Here is a 12009-nt window from a genome sequence, read left to right as displayed (position 1 = left end):
ACAACAACAACAACAGAAGCGCTACCAAAGAAATATAAAGAACAAGTTTATTTTCAATAGAGTCCTGTTGCGACGTTAAGCCTTATATTACACATAGTATGTATGTAAATATTAAATATTTTAGTTAACAAAGATCCGAGATCATTGCGGTGTTTCAGAGCATTGCTACCTTTATATTTTAGCTCATATTTTTTCTAAAGCAATGCACTTTTCTATCAGCATTTTCAACTATTACATATTCGCATAAAAATGTTTAAGTAATTTGTGTATTTAAAAATGTAATAAACCTACACATAACACATTAATATTTATTTGCTTAACATTTGTGTTTCTGCTTTAGTTTAGGAATATCAGTTACATTCTTATTCGTGCATAAAACGATTTGTGCTAATTTTGAGAACTGTTAATACACATTGAACATGTTTTACTAATTTATTTATTTTAGTTTTATAGACAGTTAATATGAATGTATTTCTACTATATCGTTTTGGTGTATTGCTTACAATGTCATATGTATGTATGTGAATGTTTCATTCGAGTTTGTTAATTTTCTTTTAGAATAAAACTAAGCGATTTATGTTGATGCATATTTTTCAGATACACATTTGTTGTCTTTACATAAATTAGACTAGCTCCAATTTTAAATTTTTAATTTCACTTTCACAATTTTTAATTGCAATATTTTCCAAAATTCTGGCTTTAAGGTTACGATGTCGGTGGCAGTGAATTTATGTGCAAATCTTGCGAAGTTAGTGAACCCGCGCGAGCAAAATTCGCTGTCACCGAAACCTTAACCTTAATTCATAAAAATCTATATGTACTTAATTTTGTTGGAAACTCGAGTCTTTATGTTATTTACTATTGAGATTATCATCTATTCGATAAGTCAAATTACTAGCTAGATACATATCTAGCGTATTAAGCTTCAAGCGAAAAACTGTGATTTTTTTTCGTGCGATAATTTTGTGCTAAAAGCATTGCTACTTCAATGTTGCGTACATACATATATACAGTGGTATTCAAAATAATAACACCAAAATTCAAAATGGTGCTGCTAGCAACTTATCTTTATTTATTTATTGTTAATAATTTTCATTTAAAATATGGGTCGATCTATATCAAATACCACATAAATAAAAATTTTAAAGCTTATACAAATTTCAAAAAAATTTTTAAACTTAAAAAGTTGCTATCTTTAGAAAATTTTCGGGTATGCAGTTTTGTAGCCACAAAAAAAATCTAAAAAATTAACGGTAATTTTTAGCGACTTGAAACTTGCACTTTATTATACCAAAGTTACATGTGCTACAAAACTGCTTATCCGAAAATTTTCTAAAGATTCTGATTAAAAAAATTCAAATTTTGATGACAACTTTTTAAGTTTCAATAATTTTTTTTAAATTTGTATAAGCTTTGAAACTTTTATTTATGTGATTTCTGATATAGATCGACCCATGTTTTAAATGAAAATTAACAATAACTAAATATAGATAAGTTGCCAACAGCACCGTTTTGAATTTTCCTGCTATTATTTTGAACGCCACTATATGTATGTCTTAAAACTAACTGGCTTTGCCTTAAATGCTAACGATAATTCACGCATACCGTGAATTTTTATTTAAGTTCACCATATGTTTTACCAAATCGGGTTTGCACAACTATGACTAATTCACATTCAAATTTGTTCAGTGCTTTTCCGGGTTTGCCCACCGTAAAAATAGGCGTGTCCTGCAGTCCATACGTTTTACATTTCTGGGTGGGTTTAGTAACTTTTGGCGCCTTAAAGTATACTTCTTTCACTATTGAGTTAAATGTGTTTCGAATAGATGCGAAATTTATATTTCTTACAATATTTCTTACAAATAGTCACTGTATCATTTGGGCGTCTCAGGTGGCGCAGTGGCGGAGCCGAAGAGTTCTTCATAGGAAGGTGCTGGTAAGAGGAAAGAAAGTTATTAGAAATTATTACAAACTATTTTATGAAAATAGCTCTAAAATACTAATAAAAAATTTTTCCCCCTTCCCTCCCCACTCCCACTTACGCATTTCGTGCGCTCCTGGCGGATGTAGTCCATGCAGAAACGACGATCGCGCTGCAGCTGACGTCGACGATGTGGAAGATTCCTGACGTGGCAGTGTAGTTGTCAATGACGCAGTAGGCGAAGGCATTTCTGTAGGTGGTGGCGGCGGCGGCGACACACCTGCTGGCAGTTGCATCAGTGAATAACCAGGCGATTCAGAGAGCGGCGGATATGTGGGCACTTGTGCTGGCGGATAAGAGTTAATCATAAGAGGACTACTGCTCGGTGGATACATGACATAGGGCACCGTTGAACTGCGTAGACTAGCACGCGCCGAAGGACTATTGAATTGTGATGATGTACCTGAAGCGTACGAGAGTTCTGCGGCACATACAGCGGGGCTCAAGGTGGCCGCCGAGGAGTCGGAAGTGATCGAATGTATTGAACTGGATTCGCTGTATTGTGATGAGTGAGATGGCGAACCGATTGATGAGTCGAGCGAAGGATAAGTTGCAACAGTCAGGGGAGTGCCGCTATTCTCAAATGGATTTCCAGCACTACTAGTTGTTATGTTTGCTACCATACCAATGCTGACACTATTCCGATTGCCATATCGTGGTGGTGGTCGTGGTGGACGACCAGATAAGTTATTCAACTCACCACCAGCACTACGTGAATACATCTTAAAGGGCAAATTAAGTACAAGATTCTTGAAGAAGCCACGTAGTACCGCTTCGACGCGCAATTCATATGATATATTTATTACGCCACTCAGTTCATCGTCTGTTGGCTGCGCTGTGGGCGGTATCATCAGCTCATGCGCGAAGGAACGTTCGCTCTTCTTGTGCACTGCACCAGTCTCTTTATTGGCAATTGTCACGCATTCCATTTTCTGCACCCGTAACGGTACATGGCTGTAATACCAAATATACTGTAGCACGCTGAAACGTAACTTTTCCACATTCGTTGTGCTGTTGTTAGTAACTGTGACACAAATGCGCAATGGTTCGCCACGCACCGCCGAATCTTCGGGCAACAATGCCAGCATTGTGATGGGACGTGTGCCAAAGAGACTAATAGTCTTGGTGATTTGCTTCTCCAGCGAGGTGGGATTCGATCGATAACATGACGAGAGTGGCATATGTTTCAATATCGTCAATGGTATTATATGACGTTCGTCAAAGGTCCATGGTCGTTGGATGAGTAAGCGCAGCTTATACTTGATGGAGCCGTAGCTACCCTTAAAACTGGAGGGTAGGTTCCATTCGAGTGGTACTGTAAATTCGAATGTATGCTCGCCGGGACTCAGTTCAATGCCACGCGGTTCAAAGACGGGAAGTGTGTGTTCGTTGTGCGCATAAATTTCTTTGCTGGAATAGAAGAGACTACGCGCTGATTCGTTGTTGGAATTCTTACGCAATATTTCCATCCATTTGCATTTACCTTTGCCGGTAATTTGAACTTTTATAGCTGGAAGTAAAAATGAATGAAAATTAAATTCTTAAAAAATAAAACTATAACAGGATATAACTTTTTGCAATCTAGGGACTTAACAGAACAGTAGGTATGTATATATTTAATATAATCTAATAGTCATAGCCATAGTCATAGTCTAATAGCCATCTCAAGGTGGTATTTTTGCAACTTATGTTTATTTAATTTTAAGAATTTTCAATTAAAACACAATTTATTCTTTAACAAAACCCATTAAAACCCAAGTTTGAAACTTTGTAGAAAAAAAAATAATGCAACAAATTTTCATCCAAATTTCAAACTTTTTTCTCAGAAGTGTTAGAATTTCTTGTGAGTATATATTGGTATTGCCCATTAAATTTTATCTTAGTATGGAAGCAAATGCGACAAAAAAATCTAAATAATCAACAGTAATTTTTAACCATTTAAAACTTGGACATTATTGAATGGGCTACAAAACTGTATGTTCATTAAAATTCTAACAATTCTGAGAAAAAAAGTTTGAAATTTGTGTGAAAATTTTCTGTTATTTTCTTTACAAAGGTTTAAACTTGGATTTATATGGGTCTTTTTTAGAGAATTAACTGTATTTTATTTTAAAATTCTTAAAAATAAACATAAGACGCAAACAATATCACTTTGAAATAGGGTTGCTATGATATAACATACATACATGCACGTATTTACACACATACATATGCATGTAGCATGCATGCTATAAAGTTTTATTGGAAAGGCTGACAGAAATAAAGAAAATATTAAATATTTTAAAATATTCATGAATATTAAATTATTCTTATGAACAGTTGTTCGACGAACGAACAAACGCTCGACGAACAAACAATTTTTCGTTATCCGCCCGCAAGCATTTTACCAATACGATGACGCCAAAACGATTTTTTCATTCACAGTAGCAACCTATCGTGAAGCATCGCTCAAAATGTATCTGACATTTTTCTTTCACGGCAAAGCTAGTGAAAAATTTATTCCTGCTCATTTTTCGGTGATAAAAGCTTTTAAATATTTTAATTTAATAAATATTTTGTTGACTGTAAGTAAAGAACAAGTTTAGCTCTACATTGCAACTAAAAAATTCAAGCAAGCTCGAGCCAAGTAGCTTTAAAGGGCAAGTGAAAAATTGTCATCAACCAGACGAAAATAGGGGAGAGGTAGGCGCAAAAACCGGATACAGCAAATTCTCTGCAAGCGCGGCGACGACAACGCGAATCCTCTGCGGCCAAAATTCCAACATCTTCAATACACACCCCATAATATATTGCATTAATTAGATTAACTTCTATTAAGTTTATTTATTTCCATGTTGCAGATGCACCAGTTATGAAGTTAATTAAAGAATTTACGTATTAGTGCATACGGGGGCGAAATTAACCTAAATACGTTTTCCCCCTTTAACGACGTGAATACGCGTCCGGTTTTTTTTACCACAAAAGAGTTTTTTAAAGTGAAATATTGAACGTTAAATAGCAAAAAAAAAAGTAGTGCCAACAAAATGAATTCGAATTATATAACGCGTGCTTTGTGTTTCCATGGCCAGCCCATGCAAAAGATTTGGGAAGATGAGCGCGGCGCTGGAAGCCTGCAGCAGTGCGGTGTACCCGCCCAGCCCGACTACTCAATCTACCAAGAGCGTCAGAAGTATTTTACATTTCAAGACCGCGCTAAGCGTCTTAAATTGCATCAATTTTTTGCGCGCAAGGCGCCCGATTTATATGACGCGGACTTGAGCAGCAACAAATTGCAACTTGATAAAGTAATTGAAAGTAAGTAGAGATTTTAAATAATAAAAAATTAAAAAAAAAATCATTTTATTTTGTGTAAGAAGTTGCATGCATATATGTATGTATGATTATCTAAATACGTATAAGGGGCAATTTAGCCACTGCGGATAGATAACATATTTCAATTATTCAGCAATATGTTCCGGAGAAGCGATTGAAAGAATATGTTGCTAAAAACGTGAATTTAGTATTTTCGGTTGCCATAAGTTTGTATGGAATGGGTTTTTAAACAAACTTTATAAGCAATCTATGAATACATGCTCTCCGTTTGCAGATGAGCAGCATATAGCTTCGCTACCACCTTATGAACTTTTCGTTAACAAGAATAAGGACAAACAAAAGCGATGTCGGTGCGTGCTAGAAGCATTAAAACCTGGCGATATTATATATTGCATGGTAACAAAACCTACTGCAAATATGGTACATCCGCTATGCATGGGAGAGCCGATGGTACGCTACCTGAGCGATATACCCATAAAGGTAAAAAGCACATATATTTTTCTAATCAAACGAAATGTAAGGAATGTTTTTTTTTTTTATTCAACTTCTCAGGCTTACTTAATGAAAGCTGGATTGGATAGTAACGGCAAACCGCGCCTTTTCAGCAAAAACGATCTAGTGCGATGTGAAGTATTAGAAACATCTGTAGATGCTGAACGCATTTACTTGAGTTTGGAAAGTGTACATGAAAAAAATAAAGATGTTACGCTGGGAGTCGTGACACAAGCCGATTTGCCAAAATACTACAGGTAAGTATTAGGAATAAATTTATATTGACAAAAAATATAACCACAAGAGACGGCAGCAGTTCGTGAATTATGTATATTTTAGCGAATCGGCAACAAGCGCGCTTAGCACACTGCCACCTCTTCGTGGCTTTATCTTTTCATACTACCAAACTTTTATTCATAAAACTTCAAATTTTACTCATCCTAAAGACAAATCAATGAGAATAAGTTGGAGAAATACGAGGAGTATATGCTTAAGTCAAAGGAATTTTTAAATCCAAACTATGATATGCTCTATGAAATCGTCGGCTTAGACGTAAACGAGACATACACTTATATGAGTTCGTTAAAAAATCCCTTTCCGCGGAATGAGTACGCCAAGGAACTGCGTCGCACTCAGGCGAGCAAATGGGCTTTTCGGTGAGTGATTGGTTTTATCAACATTATCTAAAATTTGGTTTTCATTTTAGAAGTTTTATTAAACCAATTTTGTATTCAATTCTATACATTAAAAAAAAAAAAACAAAATTAAAAAAAAAACATAAACAGCTCGGTTGCGGAAGGCATTGAACATTTTAAGAATGGAAACCACGTGGAGGCGTTTCAGTGTCTCAACAAAGCACTCTCCATCGATCCACGGAATGTAGAAGGTTTAGTGGCGCGCGGAGCACTCTACGCCAATAAGGGCTCCTTTCTCAAGGCTGTGGATGATTTTGAAAAGGCACTTAAACTAAACTCCTATCATGTAAACGCACGTAAATATATGGGAGAGACATTGGTGGCACTTGGTCGTCGTTATGAGGACGAGAACCGCATAAAGGATGCAACAAAAGCTTATCAGGATTGCTTAAATATTATACCGAACCATGAGCAAGCGCGCTTGTCGCTTGAAGCTATTCAGCAGCGTACCAGTGTTCCATATTTTGAGAATGTGGTAACTGTGCCAGGTAGCGAAACATATTATTTAAATTTTATACTGAATCGGAAATTTTACTATGAACGTGTTTGGTTTATTTGTTTGTTGTGTGTATATAAGGCGAGCAAGAAGAACTAGATTTGGAAAGGGAAACGGAAAAAATCTCTGTGCATGATTCATCGAGTGGTGAAGGTTCAACATCTAGTGGCAGCGGCTCCGAAACTGAGCCCTCGGGTGAGGAAATCTTTTTGATTTACATATTTTAATTTTTCTTTTTTATTTTGCAGCCTTGATTATTTTATAGCATTTGTTTTTGGCTATCTTATGAAGGGAATTGCAATGTTTAGAAATATATGTAAATTGTATGTACCAATCGCTTAAACTCACTACCGGTGCGCTCAAATTTCAGATAACGAAGAGAATGGCAAGGAAAGTTCACTTTCACCGCTTAGCAAGCGTATGGCTTTACATGTCGCCAGCCTACAAAAGGAGGAAGAATCTAAGAAACAACTCAACCAGCCATTTTATATGAGTGCATATAATGTGCCACCTGAACCCGTGGTGGCTCCAAGGGATATTAATGAATTTCGGGTAGGAGACTTCTGCGATTTCAAGTGTTAATAGAAATATTCTTATTGACATTTTTTTTTTCAGCTGGATGATGACGACACTGGTTCACGTGTGCGCAAGCTATTGCAAGAAGCTTCCAAACATAAGAAGGAAAAAAAGAAAACAAAAAAGAAAAAGAGCAAGAAATCCAAAAAAGTTAGTCGCAAAGAAAAAAACGCTGCGTCATTATTAAGCAAAATCAATTTCCAAGATGCCTACAAGTAAGTTTTTGAATTGTCTTAACAAATTAATAATCAAATTATTGTGAAATCAATAACCCAGAGCGATCAGCAGCATGAACATCGAGAATAAGCTCACTGAAAATTTGCAAAAGTATGAAAAGACCATCGCTCAGATTAAAAAACGTCAAAGTGAGTTGGTGGAATCCATTGAAGCTGGGATGGCAGGGCGCGAACGCTCAGAGACGCCACCACCTCGCGCACCCTCAATGCGTTTGCCCAACCAGCCTACATCTAGTTATGGCGCATCATCATCGTCCATATATTCTAGCTATCCGAGTACATCGGCCGCGGCAGCCGCTGCAGCATCAAAACATGAGCCTGCAAAATTATCGTTTCAAATTAAGCGGCCTGTTACCGTGGACAAAATCGGTTTCTTACGCATAGCAACACCTTTGGCACAAAAAAGCCCTTCATCGCGCTCTCGTTCGCGTACACCATCACGAGAGCGTCGTCGACGTAGCCGCAGTCGCAGCCGATATCGTTCACTTTCGCGTGGCCGACGGGGTAGCCGTCGCCGTTCTCGTTCACGTTCTATTGAACGTGGGGGGCGCAGACGCGGTTCACGTGGCAGACGTTCTTCGCGTTCCAGATCACCATATCGCCGCTCACGTTCTCGTCCATCGCGCCGTACGCGCTCACGTTCACGCTCGCCACTAGGACGTAGTCGTCGTGATTCTCTATCACCACGTGGTAGGAGACGTGAACTCGGTCGAGGTAGTGCAAGAGGATCGCGGCCTTCACCACCACGCCGAAAACGGTCCATTTCACCTATTGATGCAAAGATAGGCAGAGGAGGAAAGCCGAAACGCGGTGGAAGAGGGGCAGCTCGTGGTGCTTTTGGAAATCGTGTATGGCGTAGAGAGGATGCAAAAGATGGACAAGATTCGAATGGGCGCTGGCTACACGACAGATACGAGGAGATAAATGCCCCAAACAAAGTAGATGACGGGCCATCAATTGAGGAAATCGATGAGATCATCAATAGGGCTCAAAAGGAACGTAAACAGGAAATAATACAGCGCGATAAAGACATACTAAAGAAGCCAATTGGGGGCCGGTTTTAAACTCAATATATGGAATATTTACTTAGTTGCATAAGCCTTACATTTAAAATGATAGATGCATATATAATGACATACTGTATACTGTAGTTATTATGAACCAGTTCTTTAGTTACGATCCTGTACGTACATTGTTTTTTTTTTTGCTCATATCTTGATACGAAAAGTATTGTGCGTAAAGAAATTAATAAAGTTTGCATACATACTACATTGGACTGAATAACCGATAAATTGGAGAATTCTCATTACTTTTTATTTGAGCGGAGTTGGTTAGGATTATTTCTTACAACGAATTCCCTAAATTGTGGTTTATTACTTTCCAAAAAAGGCCACAATCCCTATATTTAGGATTAGAAATACTACGATTCTAGTCATAATTTCATTCGGTGGCCGTAATTTCTCGGCGGACTGCTTTAGGCGACAAATTATTTGTATGCTTCAGTCAACGCCAAACAAGGTATTGTATTTTAGTTGGTGTTACCAGCGAATTGAAGTATTCAGAACTAATACTGGAGCATATCTAGAGCAATAAAAGCACTAATGGGGTAAATCCTTGGGATGTAGCCCCAGAATCTAGATAGTACAACCTGTTAAAAATATGGGACGTTAGGTCGGATCTAAAGAAATTACCTAACCATTGTGAAGCAATCACTAGTAAAGCTTCCACGTCTGGCCTGTTTTTGCATCACGGGGAAAGTTTTTGCTTTTGAAAGAAAGCACTTGAAGGTACACGCATATCATTTTGATTGCGCTGCTCAAACATTCGCAATGGCCGAGTGTGCAAAGCACTGGCGTGCCATTCGAGAGATCCGAGGTTCGAATCCTCGCGGAGCGTAACTGTTTAATTTAAATTTTTAGAAAGTTATTTTATGGGTGGTATTATCACTTGCGAAGCGAATGATTTTGGCGAAGCGAATGATTTTGGCGAAGCGAACGGTTTGGCGAAGCGAATTAAAAAGGAAAGAAGGGATTAAAAGTGTTCGCTATGCAAAGAACTTGCACAAGCTGGTAAAAGCGAACACTCTTAATGCATATTTAAAAAGCGTTCGCCAATCCATTCGCTTTTTTCCGTTTTTAAATTCAATTTTCTTTTAGTTCTTAGATTTTTGGTCCTTCTGGCCATTTGTCAACAGCGGGCGGTCAAGGAAGCTTCTGCAGCTGGCTAAGCGTCAGCTCTGGATTCTTACATGTGTACTGACCGGGTTTTGTCCGTTAGGAGGCCACGCGGTGCAACTGTTTGGAAGACGAGGTGGAATCATCTCAGCACTTCCTTCTCAGCTGCCCGGCATTCGCAAAAAAAAGGTTGTAGCATGTCGGTGCGCATTTCTTTAGCACTCCCGAAAAGCTCTCCAGAGTGAACATCAGCTGCCTGCGGATCTTTTTTTTTGATCACCTAGCGCTTCTTTTAGTTCTAACTCAGAGTATCTTCAGCTACCGTTCAAAGAACTTGTGTAATGTAATATGGTAACACAATGGACAATCTAATTTATGTCTATGTGAGTCCCCTGTGTCGGGTCTGCCACTACAACCTAACCTAACCTAGATTTTGGTTTTTAAAAGAAAAATGTACATATTTGCTTAACTTCATTAAATTTTTATTTATTTTTTTTTTTTATTTAATATTCTTTTAATTTTTAGATTTTATTGTTTTAAAAATAAAATTATACATATATTTGCTTAATTCCATTTAATTTTTAGAAACTTATTTTATTTTTTTTTCGCTTTTATATTTTTTTATTTAACTTTCTTTTGCTTTTTAGATTTTATTATTTTAAAAGGAATTTTTTTTTTAATTGGGAACTTATTTTATTTGTTTTTACTTATTTTCTAAATTTATTTACACGAAATTTTTTGTAATTAATTTTTTTTTTTGATTTTTAGGTTTTATTAATTTAATAAGAAAATTTTTTTTATTTTTTAGTTTTTAGAAATTTATTTATTTATTCTTTTTTATACATATTTTTCTTTTATAATTTTTTTTTGTAATTTTTTTTTCTTTTCGTAATTTAAATTTCCTTTAATTTTAAGTTTTAATTGTTTTAAAAGGAAAAGCACATTTTTTATTTAATTTATATTTTAGAAACCTTATTTCTAAAAGACACACAGAATAACGCAAATACCTCCTCGTTAGCAGGTTTTATTTTTTGGAGGTCCTGAATTCGCTACTTTTCGTTATTGATCCATTTCGTTTCCAGCAACCTTAAACAGCCTACCTTGAAGCTATGCAAAAATTACGGCCCATGTGTCGTCCACACCAAATCGTAAATATCTACATATTGCTTTAACTACTCCACCTAAAATTATGTCACAAAAACTTGATTTTTAAAGTCACTAATAATGACGACTACCATTGTTACTGGCGTCAAAGTTTTAAGCGCAGTGGTTAAAACATTTGTCAATCAAGGAGTTTTACCATTGGCGTGGGAATACATAGAGCTGCAAGTCAACTCGATTTCAACATCAATTTTGGCAAAATTTTAGATTTTAGTGACCATTTTACGCGGGCAAAATTAAATAATTTCGACTTTACCATGGCTGTGTTCAAAAATGCATCAATCCAAAGCATTAGCCTCTTTTTATTTCCAAGCTAAAATTGATGAAAATGCCATATTTGCGCAACTAAGTTCCAATTCAGCATTTAACAGTGGTTGCGCATAGTGGACATTTCCATCAATTGTAGTTTAAAAATAAAAGATACTGATGCTTTGGCTTGATGCATTTCTGAACACAGGGCATAACCTCAGCACACCACCAAATCAGCTAATTTAAAGCCATCGTGCTGCTATACTAACTATAAAAATTCATTAAACATTTATTCGGAAACTTTTTACTCCTTCAAAAAACGCTCCATGATTCGTTCACAATAAACATCTGGAAACTTGCAAAGTAGAAAAAAGAGAAACCGACGCATATTTGTCCAAGCACAATAACAATGTCAACAGAGAGCCACGAATCAGCAATGTGGGCGACTAGCAACAAACGTACATACATACATACTAGAGTCCAGCGCAATTGTATTTGCCGCATTTCATTCAATAAGTACTCCTTGCATTGTACTCTACTCCCAACACATTGTTACTTTTTTTCCGCATACATACACTACTTGGCGTTGAGAGAGTAAATACTTGACGTACTTGCTATTACTCCACCAAAGTACGTA

The 12009-nt window shown here is 36.7% G+C and overlaps 2 protein-coding genes across 4 annotated transcripts in view; one reads left to right on the top strand and one right to left on the bottom strand.

The window, feature by feature from the left end:
- Nucleotides 1–1363: 1363 nt before the first annotated feature.
- Leash (leash) overlaps nucleotides 1364–12009 on the bottom strand; it is a 21828-nt gene continuing 11182 nt past the window's right edge. For both annotated transcript variants that reach the window (XM_017622905.1, XM_017622910.1), the window contains 2 exons: nucleotides 2043–3491; nucleotides 1364–1933 (listed from right to left, as the gene is read on the bottom strand). In XM_017622905.1, coding sequence (XP_017478394.1) covers nucleotides 1875–1933; nucleotides 2043–3491 — 1508 coding nt within the window. In that variant the 3' untranslated portion in view covers nucleotides 1364–1874. The remainder of the gene's footprint in view (nucleotides 1934–2042; nucleotides 3492–12009) is intronic.
- Nucleotides 4374–9106, top strand: LOC108368110 (tetratricopeptide repeat protein 14 homolog). Of its 2 annotated transcripts, none has more exons than XM_017622891.1 (10): nucleotides 4374–4497; nucleotides 4822–5275; nucleotides 5568–5773; nucleotides 5846–6042; nucleotides 6232–6441; nucleotides 6571–6968; nucleotides 7058–7171; nucleotides 7347–7528; nucleotides 7592–7767; nucleotides 7829–9106. In XM_017622891.1, the coding sequence occupies exons 2-10, from the start codon at nucleotides 5005–5007 to the stop codon at nucleotides 8850–8852; spliced, it is 2778 nt and encodes a 925-aa protein (XP_017478380.1). In that variant the 5' UTR covers nucleotides 4374–4497; nucleotides 4822–5004; the 3' UTR covers nucleotides 8853–9106. The 2 variants fall into 2 exon arrangements, with proteins under 2 accessions (XP_017478380.1, XP_017478372.1); XM_017622883.1 differs by having other exon boundaries at nucleotides 4374–4545.

Source organism: Rhagoletis zephyria, unplaced genomic scaffold (genome assembly GCF_001687245.7).
Source record: "Rhagoletis zephyria isolate East Lansing unplaced genomic scaffold, Rhagoletis_zephyria_1.1 Rzeph_scaffold_00049, whole genome shotgun sequence".
NCBI lineage: Eukaryota > Metazoa > Arthropoda > Insecta > Diptera > Tephritidae > Rhagoletis > Rhagoletis zephyria.
Note: the sequence above shows the minus strand (reverse complement) of the source record. Positions and strands in the feature narration are given on the sequence as shown.

Excerpts from the sequence above, each read along its gene's own strand:
- LOC108368110 (XM_017622891.1), top strand. The coding sequence starts at position 5,005 with ATGAATTCGAATTATATAACGCGTGCTTTGTGTTTCCATGGCCAGCCC. Across the intron at positions 6,043-6,231 it reads GATTTGCCAAAATACTACAG|ACAAATCAATGAGAATAAGT; the intron begins GTAAGTATTAGG and ends CTCATCCTAAAG. Across the intron at positions 6,442-6,570 it reads GCGAGCAAATGGGCTTTTCG|CTCGGTTGCGGAAGGCATTG; the intron begins GTGAGTGATTGG and ends AAACATAAACAG.